At 48.9% G+C, this 14381-nt stretch overlaps 1 protein-coding gene across 1 annotated transcript; it reads right to left on the reverse strand.

The window, feature by feature from the left end:
• Window positions 1–74: 74 nt before the first annotated feature.
• LOC142503216 (uncharacterized) lies at window positions 75–4157 on the reverse strand. The gene has a single exon (XM_075615373.1). It carries the CDS (start codon window positions 4155–4157, stop codon window positions 75–77), a length of 4083 nt encoding a protein of 1360 aa, XP_075471488.1.
• Between the last annotated feature and the right edge of the window lie 10224 nt (window positions 4158–14381).

A 14381-nucleotide genomic window follows, 5' to 3' on the forward strand; every position in this document is an offset into this window, starting at 1 on the left:
TTGAGTGAGTGATTGTTTTGTTGATGTTGGTATGATAATATGTAGAGATGATGGAAATGTACCAAAGTGTATGTTCATTGTAATGCTTGTTTGTAAACTACATTTTTGATAGTTCCACTTGGAGCAAAGACGTACAATTGTTGTGGGGATCCGACTCTAGAGCACGCAACATATAACTGGCCGTGGGAGAAACATGGTGATTCTAAGTTGATACCAGTGCACTTTATAGATTGTCCTTGTGCTTTGTTAATGGTGATAGCAAAAGCTAGTTTGATGGGGAACTGTAGCCGTTTGAAAGTAAAAGGCATGTCTGTAGGAATGAGTGGAATGCGGGGGATGAAGACATCTTGGCCTTTGGCGTTGCCAGTTAAGATAGTAGCTTCAATTAGGTTGGGCATCAATGTTTTGATGCACAATCTGGTTCCATTACAAAGGTTAGGTGTGTGGAGGTTGCGAAGTAGCATGATGGGTGATCCAACTTTCAGACGAAGGTGATGTGGTGGCATTCCAGATGGTTCCAGGGAGTGTAGGAATTCAGTTGGATAGTTCACGGCTTCATCGTTATCCACAACTGTATCTATTGAGTTGTATTGAGTAATTGTGTTTGGAAGAATGTCTTGAATTGCATTATTTAGGTCATTGACAGAAGTATTTTTGGCAGCAAGGATGGCTCTTTCACAGAGCCACTGGTGGTTTGTGTAATTGCGTAATAGATTTGGATAGACGTTATGTATGAGATCTTGAAGTGATGTCATCATGTTACAAAAATGTGTGGGAAAAGCAATTTCACCTGATGTTAAGTCAGTAGGTAAAGTACCTTCACCAATTTGAAGAAGGGTGTCTGCAAAAGCTTGGTCATTTGAGTGGCCCAGAAGTTGTACTCGCATATTGGTTGTTAATGGGAAATGTTTAACATGTCGCCATAAAATAGAGGACTTGAGGCATGCATGAAGTTCGTCTGCTGGTGTGGATCGTGGGATGACTGGAAGTGTTTGTCTGAAATCACCAGCTAAAAGAATGACAGCGCCACCCATAATTTGTTTATTGTTGCGCAAGTCTTGCAAGGTTCTATTAAGGGCTTCAAGTGCTTTTTTATGTGCCATGGTACATTCATCCCAAACAATAAGTTTGCAAATTTGAAGAACACGTGCTTGTCCAGATGTTTTGGTGATATTACAGGTTGGATTTTCTTCATGAGCAATGTTTAGCGGTAATTTAAGAGCTGAGTGCACAGTTCTTCCTCCATCCATAAGAGTGGCTGCAATGCCAGATGATGCTAGTGCAAGTGCAACATCATTGTGCATTCTGATTTCGGCTAGGAGTAAATTAATGAGAAATGTTTTTCCGGTTCCACCTGGAGCATCAAGAAACAGTATTGCACCTTGTCCATTGTTGATGTGCTCCATGATGTTCTCATAGGTGTAAAGTTGTTCAGCAATTAACATAGGTTTTCTTGTTGCAACATATTCTTTGAGCAGCGAAATATTGTATTGTTTCTGTCGCATAAGGTCCGTATTGAGTACATCGTTATGCTGACGTTGTGGAGCTTGCAGACCTAATTGAAGGAGTGTTTTGTTATTTATAGAGAGACATGTATCTTCTAACAATATGAGTACCTCGTTGAAAATCTCAGGTGAAAAGTGAACATTGAGTGATGGATTGTCTCTCTGTGCTTTGGCAAGTATATCTTCACTCATGCTTTCTCGATATGTGTCCCATAGAGTGTTGGGGTTTGATGGATTGCAGGTGGTAAGGATAATGGCAAAAAGGTTGCGAATTTTTACTGGTAATGAGTGTAATGCAGCTTCGGCTAATGTAGTATTCCAGTGTTGATCATCCTCTAGTAATCCAAGTTTTTGGCAAGCTTCTCGATAAGTCTCACAAAGTTGACCGTTGACATTTTTAAGAGCGTCAAATGAAGTTGGGCCTGGAATGGTATGAAGTAGCATTCGTAGAAAGAAGCATTCAGCGTTGTTTGGGTGAACTGTGTACACACGGCCCAAGGCATCACTTGCAAGGGCATCAGTTCCGGGAACAGCTATACCCTGCTTTCTTTTCTTGAACATTTTTGTTGATGTATTCCAAGTATAATATCGTGGAGTTTCCGGATAAAGCAATGTCCTTGCAAAAGAGTCGTGTTGACATAATTGAAAGAAGGCAGTTAAAGTTGTGTTTGGTGGTTGAGCAGCAACTGCCTCTGCATTGTGAGGTGTGAAGTATACTCTCTGTCCATTTTCTAAATGAACAGTGAGGTGAACAACGGTTGGGTGTCGTTCGTGAATGGGAAAAGCTAAAATCCTCCAAACGGCTTCATTACTACTGATATATCTTCCCAGCTGGTAGAGCGTAACTTCGTCCCTGATGTGTTCATTTGTTATTCCAAAAATGGCCATGTCGCTTCCCTTGTTGACATACTTGCAAATGTATTTAATAGATTTAACGGAATTGCAGTATTCAACATTAATGTGTGCGTTATACATTTTAGTTATAAGTGGACAATATGGAACAACCCATTTGTTGTCAACTTGGATGTTTTTGTTGCCTCGAATAGTCATTGTTGCTGTGTATCCACCGTCTGTGGGAGCGCGTCTTCGATATTGAGGATATCCATCATCTCCACTTTGTGTGTCTGCAATGAATGGTTTAGGAAAACATTTTGTGCATTTACCGTCTTTCATACATGGTGCCTGAATATTAATGTTTCCACATGGGCCATGAATCATATTCTTTGTGACTATTGCAAATAGTATTGGGTCTTCTTCTGGATGTGGCAACTCTGCAGAGATAACTTTATCGATGTCTATGGCATGTATTTTTTCTTTGAGCCATATAAGAATATGAGCATGTGGAAGACCTCTTTTCTGCCACTCAATTGAGTACATCCAGCATCGTGTTTGTCCAAAGATATAAGTCTTAGTGATGATGTGAATTAATGTGATTAGTTTTTGTCTAAATACTCTGGCAATTAAGTCGTGTCGATCGCTGTGTGCCTGTCCATGCGCAAGTTCAATTGTTATTTCTGGCCAAGCTGGATTACATGTAAATGTAATAAAAAAATCTGGTCGTCCATACGCTCGAACATATGCCATAGCGTCTTGAGCATATTCGTGCATGTGTCGAGGACTTCCTGTGAATGTTGCTGGTAGAATTAACATTTTGCCTATGTTGTCAACGTGACCATCATTGCCAACAGCATCCTTTAGATGTATGTATTGATCAACGCGAAGTTGTTTTTGATGTAAACGTATGTATAGAAGACGCTCACTTTCAATTTTAGCATACATGTCAACAATAAACTGATGAAATAGTTGGCGACAATGTAAAATGTGGTTTTGCGATGCATCTCGTATCATTAATCTGTATGCGTAGAAGTCCATAGCGGAGACAGTTTTTTTAGTGTTTGCTTGGGAAGCTGGGTCTACTTGCATGATGTTGAAGTGATAGCCATCGTCCCCGTTCCAAAGTATGAGAGGGTATTGAAGAGCATCATATGAGCGATGTGTTTCACAAATGCGTGTGAGTGAATGAGCACGTCGCTGAAGAATGATGTCACGTGTATTAAATTGTTCCCCTGCTATAACAATAGCGACTTCGTTGATTTGTGGAGCATTAAAGCGACGTTCATGTTGGCCCACTGGTGTTTTGTCAGCTCTGATAATGACTTTATAGTCATCAGTTGGCATGAGTTCAAGTGATGTTTTGAATGTGTTAATGAGATGGTTGTGTTCATGTAACATCCTTTGTAAGGAGATGACAATATCACGTCTTGTATTGGGTATCCAATGGCATCTTTGATCAGCTTGTTGTTGTTCATCACCCATGAAGTAAATTTGCAAGAATTGTGGATCTTGTTCTGGTAATGGGAGCAGAGAGCCAGCCCTGTGGTAAACTTGACCTTGTACTTTGAAAGTACTTTTAAATCCTATTTGTTCCACTATAGATGTAGCACCAAAGGATGTCATTTGGAAACAGGAGTTGTATTTGCGTATGTTTTGTAGAAAATGTTTAGATTCTGAAGTTGTGGCTGACATGTATGAAATAAGTGGATCTGGTGGTGAGTGTAGAGGTGCTAGGTGAACTTTGCCATTGCTGCAGCACATTCCAGCTGATTCCTTATGGAATTTCTTTGCTTGACAGTAGCGGCATATAGTGTCCATGTGTCCAATGTTGACGTTTGGATGTTGGTGGTATAGTATGTGTGGATTATATAGAAAAGCAGCGCGTAGCAAAGTGTAATGTGTTGAATGCGTTAATGTAGTATGTGTGTGTTGTTGTTGTTCTTGTACTGTCTGTGTTGTTGTGTTTAGTTGTGCTCTTGATGTGCGCCGTATTGTTCTGTCTTTAGCAAGGCGTGTTTCATGTTGTTGTTGAGTCTCTGTGGCTCTTGATGTTGTAGCTCGTAGTGTATTTTTAGCCAGCCGTATTTTCTGTTCTTCTGGTGTCTCTGCAGCGCGTGATGTTGTACGACGTTGTTGTTCTTTTGCAAGGCGTGCGTCATGGTGTTGTGGTGTCTCTGCAGCGCGTGATGTTGTACGACGTTGTTGTTCTTTTGCAAGGCGTGCGTCATGGTGTTCTGGTGTCTCTGCAGCGCGTGATCTTGTACGACGTTGTTGGTCTTTTGCAAGGCGTGCGTCATGCTGTTCTGTAGTGTCTGCAGCGCGTGATATAGCACGACGTAGTTGTTCTTTTGCAAGGCGTGCGTCATGCTGTTCTGTAGTCTCTGCAGCGCGTGATGTTGTAGCACGTTGTTGGTTTTTTGCAAGGCGTGCCGCATGCTGTTCTGTAGTCTCTGCAGCGCGTGATCTTTTAGCCCGTTGTTGGTCTTTTGCAAGGTATGCCGCATGCTGTTGTGTAGTGTGTACAGTTGGTGGTCTTGTACTACTTTGTTGTTGTTTTGCAAGGTGTGACTCATGGTGTTCTTGAGTTTGAGTGGATGTTGATGTACTGGGTGTGTCTCTGTGTTTTTGTTGTTGGTGTTCTCGTTGTGTCGCTCTTCTGATTCTGGCTCTGTCTCTTTGTTGTGCAAGGCGTGTTTGGCGCTGTAGTGTTTGATTATCAGGTGATGTTGTGTGTGTGTGTGTGTGTGTTGATGATTTTGTGTGTTATGATGCTGTGTGTTTATTTGTCCCTTTGATGTAGCTGGTGTGTGTGTATTATATGGAAGTAGTGTGTGATGTTGCTGTGTGTTATCTGTTAGTGTTGATGTTGTGTTTGTGAGTATTTGTTGTTGAGCGATTGTGTGTTTTTGTGTGAGTTGGTTGTTTTGATTTTGTGTGTGCATGAAATTTGTGTGTGCATTGTGTGTTGTATTAGATATGGTTGTTGTGTGTGTGTGCGTGTGAGGTTCATTGTCAGGGTGTGTATGTTTAGTTTTGCGAAGGTGTTTTTTTGGTGGCATGTTTTGTGTTGGCAAGAGGTGTTGTTTGTGTTGTTGTTTTGAAGTGCGGTATTGTAGGTGGTGTAGAGGTGTTGTGTGTGTAACTTGAGTTGTTTAAAGTATATTGTGTGTGTGTGTGTTGCGGTAGGTGTGATGTGTGATGTTAGCAAAGTGTTGCAGTGTGTGTGTGTTTAGTATACTTCCTGATGTTGTTGTGTCAACGGAGACTTGGATGGAACAGCATTCAGGTGTAGAGGTGTTCAAGGCATCCGGCAGTGGTCTGTGAAAGGGTTGTAAATGGGTTAAGTGTGACAGTATTTATGGTTGTTTACTGGTTGTTGTGTGGTGTGTGTGTGTTTGAATGTTATGTGTCTTGGTAGTTGATTGTGAGTGTTGTGTGAATGTTGTTTGTGTGTGAATAGTGTGTGTATGTGTACTTTTTTAGTGGTGTGTGTGAGTATTGGTTGTGTGTGAGTGTGGGGTTGGTGGTTGTGCGAGTGTGTTGTGGGTATGTGTTTGTGTGTTGTTGATTGAGTGTGGTGTTTGTGGGTGGGTGAGTGTGGTGTTGTGTGTTATGTGTTGGTGATTGAGTGTGCGGTGTGTGAGCGAGTGAGAGTTGTGAGTATTGGGTGTGCGAGTGGTGGTGGGGGGTGTGATTGAGTGTTATTTGTAAGTGTTGGTTGTGTGTTGTGGGTGTATGTGTGAGTGTTGTTTGTTTGGTGCTCAGAGGTGTGTGTGTGTGTGTATGTAGGAATTTTTCTTGTGTTTGGTGCAGGTGTGTGTGAGTTATGTGTGGGTGTTGTGTGTGTTGGTGAGTTGAGTGTTTGTGCAAGAAATGACACAGACGGCTCCAGTTTAATTGTGTTCCAAATATAATTTATTTAAAGGAAGACCTGAGTTAGCGTGGCGTAGGGGGTGTGTTGCTGTACACGTTTGGGGGGGGTGGGGGGTTGATGTCAAAGGGTGTTTGGTGGTCAGCCGTGTGAATTTAAATTTAATTGAGTGTAGTGTGTCTAGGAGCAAGGTGAAGGGGAGGTGTGTTTCCAGTGTTTAGGGTGTTGTTGGGAGTTAGGGGATTGTTGAATAGTTGTTGTGTGTGGCGTATAAGCACAGGAGTGTTGTGTGTGGATGAGGTGGTGTTGTGTGGGTGTGTGTGACTGTTGTGTGTGTGAGGTGAGTTGGGGAGGTGAGGAGCATCCCGCGATGTGGGGGTGGGGGGGGGTTGATGTGTGCGTGGGGGATGTTCGGTGGGAGGGTGGGCGTGGGGGATGTGGGGTGGGAGGGTGGGGGATGTGGGCGTGGGGGATGTGGGGTGGGAGGGTGGGGGATGTGGGGTGGGAGGGTGGGAGGGTGGGGGATGTGGGGTGGGAGGGTGGGGGATGTGGGCGTGGGGGATGTGGGGTGGGAGGGTGGGGGATGTGGGCGTGGGGTGGGGGATGTGGGGTGGGAGGGTGGGGGGTGGGGGATGTGGGGTGGGGGGGGTGGGGGATGTGGGGTGGGGGGCGTGGGGGATGTGGGGTGGGAGGGTGGGCGTGGGGGATGTGGGGTGGGAGGGTGGGGGATGTGGGGTGGGAGGGTGGGGGATGTGGGCGTGGGGGATGTGGGGTGGGGGATGTGTGTGGGCGTGGGGGATGTGGGGTGGGGGATGTGTGTGGGCGTGGGGGATGTGGGCGTGGGGGATGTGGGCGTGGGGGATGTGGGGTGGGAGGGTGGGGGTGGGGGATGTGGGGTGGGAGGGTGGGGGATGTGGGGTGGGAGGGTGGGGGATGTGGGCGTGGGGGATGTGGGGTGGGAGGGTGGGGGATGTGGGCGTGGGGGATGTGGGGTGGGAGGGTGGGGGATGTGGGGTGGGAGGGTGGGGGATGTGGGCGTGGGGGATGTGGGGTGGGAGGGTGGGGGATGTGGGCGTGGGGGATGTGGGGTGGGAGGGTGGGGGATGTGGGCGTGGGGGATGTGGGGTGGGAGGGTGGGGGATGTGGGCGTGGGGGATGTGGGCGTGGGGGATGTGGGGTGGGAGGGTGGGGGATGTGGGGTGGGCGTGGGGGATGTGGGGTGGGAGGGTGGGGGATGTGGGGTGGGCGTGGGGGATGTGGGGTGGGAGGGTGGGGGATGTGGGCGTGGGGGATGTGGGGTGGGAGGGTGGGGGATGTGGGGTGGGAGGGTGGGGGATGTGGGCGTGGGGGATGTGGGGTGGGAGGGTGGGGGATGTGGGCGTGGGGGATGTGGGGTGGGAGGGTGGGGGATGTGGGCGTGGGGGATGTGGGGTGGGAGGGTGGGGGATGTGGGCGTGGGGGATGTGGGGTGGGAGGGTGGGGGATGTGGGCGTGGGGGATGTGGGGTGGGAGGGTGGGGGATGTGGGGTGGGGGATGTGGGGTGGGAGGGTGGGGGATGGGAGGGTGGGGGATGGGGGATGTGGGGTGGGAGGGTGGGGGATGGGGGATGTGGGGTGGGAGGGTGGGGGATGGGGGATGTGGGGTTGGAGGGTGGGGGATGTGGGGTGGGAGGGTGGGGGATGTGGGGTGGGAGGGTGGGGGATGTGGGGTGGGGGATGTGGGCATGGGGGATGTGGGCGTGGGAGGGTGGGGGATGTGGCCGTGGGGGATGTGGGGTGGGAGGGTGGGGGTGATGTGGGGGGGTGATGTGTGCTGGGGGGGGGGTGGATGTGGTTGTGGGTGATGTGTGGTGGGGGGGTGGGATGATGTGGGCTGGGGGGGGGGTGATGTTGTGGGGGGGGGGGGTGAGGGGGGGGATGGGATGAGGGGGGGGGGAGTGGATGAGGAGGGAGGGGGGGAGTGGATGAGGAGGGGGGAGGGGATGAGGATGGAGGGGGGGGAGGGGATGAGGAGGGGGGAGTGGATGAGGAGGGGGGGAGGGGATGAGGAGGGGGGGAGTGGATGAGGAGTGGGGGGTGAGTGTATGAGGAGGGGGGGGAGTGTATGAGGAGGGGGGAGGGGATGATGAGGGGGGGAGTGGATGAGGAGGGGATGAGGAGGGGGGGTGAGTGGATGAGGAGGGGGGGAAGAGGGGATGAGATGGGGGGAAGAGGGTTTGAGATGGGGGGGGAGGGGATGAGATGGGGGGAAGAGGGGATGAGATGGGGGGGGAGGGGATGAGATGGGGGGGGGAGGGGATGAGGAGGGGGCTGAGTGGATGAGGAGGGGGGTTGAGTGGATGAGGAGGGGGGGAGAGGGGATGAGATGGGGGGTGAGTGGATGAGGAGGGGATGGAGTGGATGATGAGGGGGGGTGAGTGGTTGAGGGGGGGGAGGGGATGAGGAGGGGGGGTAGGGGATGAGGAGGGGGGGTGAGTGGATGAGGAGGGGGGGGTGAGTGGAGGAGGGGGGGGGGTGAGTGGAGGAGGGGGGGGGTGAGTGGAGGAGGGGGGGGGTGAGTGGAGGAGGGGGGGGTGAGTGGATGAGGGGGGGGGGTGAGTGGATGAGGGGGGTGGGTGAGTGGATGAGTATGGCCCCGGATGAGCACCATGCGGTGGAGGAGAGGAGCGGTGGAGCGGGTGGTGGTAATGTTTTTTTTTTTCTCCGGATGAGCACCATGCGGTGGAGGAGGGGGGCGGGTGGTGGTAATGGGGTATTTTTTGATCCATGCGGTGGAGGTGAGGAGCGGGGGGGGGGGTGTTAATGTGTTTTTTATTTGATCCGGATGAGCACCTTGCGGTGGAGGAGAGGAGCGGGGGGTGTTGTTAATGGCGTGTTTTTTACTCCGGATGAGCAGGATGCGGTGGAGGTGAGGAGCGGGGGGGGGGGGGGTTAATGGCGTCTTTCATGCTCCGGATGAGGACCATGCGCTGGAGGTGAGGAGCGGGGGGTATGGGTGTGGATGAACACCATGCGGTGGGCGTTGTGGAGGTGAGGAGCGGGGTGAGGACCGGGGGTGGGGGTGGTGTTTGGGGGGGGGTTAATGGTGTCCGTAGTGGAGGTGAGGAGCGGGGGGGGGGGGGTTAATAATGGTGTCCGTGGTGGAGGTGAGGGGGGGGGGGGGTGTTAATGGCAAGTCAGTATGCCTCCGGATGAGCACCATGCGGTGGAGGTGATGAGCGGGGGGGGGGCGGAGGGGTTTTTAATGGTGGTTAATGCTGAGTCGGTAGCCCTGGAGCAGAGTGTGGGGTGGGGGTGTGCGAGGGTGGTGTTTTGAAGAGGCGGTGTGTGGATGTGGGTGTATTTATAGAGAGAAGAGTATTTATAGAGAGAAGACTCTGTACCTGATTGTTAGAAGGTGGTGAGGTAGCAGGTGGTCAGGGTTGTCCCAAAAAAGTTTCAAATCTGTCAGTTGTGCAAATGTCTCAGAGCAGTTAGGGTTAGGTGCAGCGATTCCCAAAGCTCAGTGAGGGGTGGTAGAGTGTGTCAGTGGTGTAGCTCAGTGAGGGGTGTGACAGTGTGTCAGTGTTGTTGGCCTTAGACCAATGAGAGGTGTGCGGGGGCGGGCATGGTGCGGGGTGCTGGCCGCAGACCAATGACAGGTGTGCGGGGGCGGGCATGGTGCGGGGGGGCGGGCATGGCCGACCAATGACAGGTGTGCGGGGGCGGGCATGGTGCGGGGGCGGGCATGGCCTGAGGCGGAGTGACAGGCCAAAGGTGCAATGGCATTGTCCCTAGGGACACCGGACATCCAGCAGGCAGGCATGCATGCATGCAGGCAGGCAAACATACAGTGCTTTCACTAATATAGTATAAGATACGGTCAGGGGTGAATGTGGTGGGTGAAGTTAACTTTATTTCATACTGATGTGTCAAACGTGTACTTAAAACAGTATATATTGTGAATCTATATACTCGAAATAAAAGATAGACACCTATAGTCTATTTGGTCTCTGCCATGCCTCTCCTTTATTGTCTGTGTATTGCTCTATAGAGAATAGATACGCCCTTTTGTTACGTATATATTTGTTTTATATTTCTATGTTTCTACAGCCCGTGTGCTTTTGGGTATTGTCATCTGATCCCTTGTTTGGGAGTGTTGTGTTCTTTATCATATATGAACAAAGTTCCACTGTAGGAATCTGTTCCCTGTATCCCTGTTAAGTATATGTTGCTGTATTTTAGCATAGGAGAACGTACCCTAGTTTGCTTATGGTACAAAGTCACAGTGGGTTGTTTGTAAAGCACCCACTGTATAGAACAGGTTATGGGAATATTGATGTATACTTGTTTAGCACGTATGTTTATCAAGAGCTGTGTGTTAACACTCTTTTTGTGTATCTAGGTGGTAGTTGCTAAGGTGGCAAAAATACCCTATATGTGATGGAGATGCCTCATGTATATTTTATCCCTTATATACCAAAGGAAAACGCTTCTGTGCTAGCCAGTGCAGTCTGTTGCCACAATTTTGGTCTATTGCGCACCGCGCATGCGCTCTTGAGTGGGGCCGTTCATAGCCCTCAGTTTGTTGTATAGACTCCGTCCGCGCATGCGTCAAAACGGGCCTCTATTGATGCTGATCTCCGTGATCTGCGTACAGTGCAAGGTAGGTAAATCAATAGATTGGCAGGCGCTGTGTTCTATTGTGATCTTTAGAAATCTAGGAATGTATTAGGAGTATTTATGGGGTTCCCCGTGCATAGATGGAAAAAAGCCCCGCGTTCATCTTGCGATGACAGGAGTTGCTTACGCAGTAAGTATTCGACTGGTGTGTATTTTAATCACACAGTCTTGTACGTGTTCTTGTTAGAACGCGGTTTTGTGCTGTGTTGTGTAATTTTCCTAGAGATTAGTGTAGAAGATACTGTTGGCACTATTGAAGCGCCACTTGCGCATGCGCCCAACAGGGCTTACACGAATGCTGTTCTGTGTGTCCTGCGTATAGTGTGAAATAAGTAGATACACAGATAGACAAGCGGTGTATTTATATTGTGAACTTACACATATAGTAGTAAATGTTAAATTCCCTGTGCACACACAGAGATATGTCCTATGTTGATATATAGTTATGGCAGCTGCATACGCTATGCGTGGTAGGCTAAAATTTGGTTGGTTCACGTATTAGTGCAGATGTTCTTGTTAGAAAGGATCTTTTATGTAGTGTAGTACAGTTCAGAGCAAGTGCTGCCCTGTGGCAGTACTGACACCTCTTTAAATGGGTGTATCATATAGGTATTAGTCTTTAGGTGTTCTCTATTTGAGCTGTTACTGGAGGTAGCCTACGAAAGGGATTTCTTTGGTGTATCCTCTTTGATACACTTCTCCAGCTATTCTAACCCATCCCTAGGCAGCACGCTTTGTCCAACAAGGGGTATAAGAGCGAGGCTCCCTCCACCATAGCATCTTCAGGTGCAATTTGTCAGCGAAACAGTCGGTTTACAGCTCTGCATCTCTGTTTTCAAAGGTACAATACAGTACAGCAGGGCACCGCTTTCCGCTTTACGGCGGCGGCCTGGAACGGAACCCGCTGAATGAGCGGGGCCCTACTGTATCTTAATCTACTTATGTTTATCTGACTAAAGGTGGCTTCATAATAAATTACTTTACAGAGGAAAAAGAACAATTTTCCGTGGTCTCAAGGACTGACCGACAGTGTAAAAATAAATAAATACAAATCTCATGCTTTGGTTTACCATGGAAATGTTAAAAGATGTGTCAAATCAGCACCATTTACACGTGCCACAGTCATTTTGGGCCTAGGCGGGAGTGACCCTTTAAGGGACATATTGTACTATACTATATATACACACATACCTGTAGACACACAAATAAATCAAAAGGATGATGATTGGTGACACACACACACGAAAGATTAAATTACACGAAATGTAAAAACTTCCTATTCTGTGAAAAACTCCATCTGTCTTTCTTTGTGTTCTTTGACGCTGAACCAGGGCGATCCACTTCAAACGCTGTTAAAGTGACTGCTGTGCAATACTTTTACCATTTCAGGGCACTGCTCAGAACATGCAGTAGGTTCTCATTTTCTCTGACCTGCTGACAGAGCGTTCGCTCTCTGCAGCTCGTGTAGCGGTTTGTCCAATACAAAGGTATCACAACCAACACGTGTTCATACATTTCATTCTGCAGTGGGGTAAACACAGGTAATGTGTTAATTTTAATTAGCTTAGTTGTAGTTAATGGAGAGGTGCTCAACACCAGTCCTAAAGCCCCCCCAACAGGTTAGGTTTTCAGGATATCCCTGCACCGGTGGTTCAATCAGTCCCTGCTTCAGCACAGGTGGCTCGATTCAGCCACCTGTGCTGAAGCTGGGATATCCTGAAAACCTGATCTGCTGGGGGGGTGGGGAGGCTTGAGGACTGGGGCTTAGCCCCCCTGAGTTAATGCACTGTTAACAGTGCGTTACTGTCCCATCAAAGCGCTCTTAAACACCCAACATTCTAGTTTTATGTGGTTTTCACCTTAGAAATGCAACACACATGAAACAATGTAAAGTAATTCTGTACATCCTATGGATGAAATCCGTTACGTACACTTCTGGGGGGAAAAAAACAACCTCTGTGTATGACAACACAAAAGGAGAAAAGTCCTCACCATACAATGGAAAGGAGCATTACAGATTTCAATGAAAATATGCATCTCAAGATACTATATTTAATTAATAAACTTATTTGTTAAACTTAAGCAGTAACTGTTTAACCCTCTGGGTGTACCTTAAAGTAGCAATCAATTTTAATATTGATTTTCTTACATCATTCAAACTGGGGAGTTTCCTGCGTCTAATAGTTTAGAGCAGGGGGTGCGCAAGCTGGGGGGGTGTGACATTTTCAGGGGGAAGGAGGGCGTGGCGCTTACAGAGGCCCCGCGCTCTTCCCCACAATATTTAAATTAAATGCCGGGGAGCGCGCAAGGCCTCTGTATGTCCCTTACCTTTTCTCCAGCGGCCTCTGGTGACACGTCACCATGGAAACGCGACATCAAATGATGCTGCGGGGTCACATGACGTTGTGACGTCAGAAACTGCTGGAGAAAAGGTAAGGGGGCGCAGACAAAAGTTTGCGCACCCCTGGTTTAGAGCGGGAGTGCTGAACTCCAGTTCTCAAGCCCCCCCCACCCCCCCCCAACAGGTCAGGTTTTCAGGATATCCCAACTTTAGCATAGGTGGCTCAATCAGAGGGGACCCATCTGTGCTGAAGCAGGGACTGATTGAACCATTTTTTGCTGAAGCTGGGATATCCTGAAAACCTGACGTGTTGGTGGGGGCTTGAGGATTAGAGTGGAGCACCCCTGGTTTAGAGAAAACAAGGGGGGGGGGGAATCGCTGCTTTCAGATGGACCCATTGTAGCAAACATTTAAATCGCCCACTTGGTATGATCAAGAAAAGAAAAAGAAACGTGTTGTTATTAATATCACTGTTAAAAAAAGACGCCTCATCAACTACATTCATCAGATGGTTTGACGTTATCCGTTCTCACTAGCTCACAACAACCACAACAGCAGGTGAAGGCAGAAAACCCTGATATCAAATGTCAAGAGTATCCAATCCAAGACAGAGGACGATGGACCCTCCTTCACCGAAACTCCCACAGCTGTTTCTAACGTCAGTGCGAGAGGTACAGGACATTTAGCTTCAAGATTGCACCATAAACACTGCTGTTTTCAATCGGCATAACAGGTTTGTTTTTTGACTCGGTACTTCCATACCCCTGGCTGAGCTGTACAAGCTGTGTAAAGCAGCAGGCAGAGTCTCTCGTGCAGGCAGGGGTAGCCACCATCTACTACGTCTACTGAAGGCCAACCCGGCGGGGGGAAAAAAAACCCTTACTTTGTGTGGCGTGGTGCTGCAGCTGCGGCGGCGTCTCCCGGCATCCTGGTGCCATTCCCCCTCCAAATGCAGTCAACATGGCTGCGCGGCGTGGGAACGCCGCGCAGACATGTTCACTGCAGTTGGAGGGGGAAATTGCAGGAGAATAACAGAAAATGCCGGAGACACCGCCACCCGGAGATTGACGACGGCAACCCGTAGCCCGGAGGTAAGTGCCCGGAGTCTCGGGGTCAAACCCGGAGGTGGCAACCCTGAGTGCAGGGGTGGCCAACTCCAGTCCTCAAA

This window comes from Ascaphus truei, chromosome 9, assembly GCF_040206685.1.
Source record: "Ascaphus truei isolate aAscTru1 chromosome 9, aAscTru1.hap1, whole genome shotgun sequence".
In the NCBI taxonomy this organism is placed as follows: domain Eukaryota; kingdom Metazoa; phylum Chordata; class Amphibia; order Anura; family Ascaphidae; genus Ascaphus; species Ascaphus truei.

Excerpts from the sequence above, each read along its gene's own strand:
- LOC142503216 (XM_075615373.1), bottom strand. The coding sequence starts at position 4,157 with ATGGACACTATATGCCGCTACTGTCAAGCAAAGAAATTCCATAAGGAA.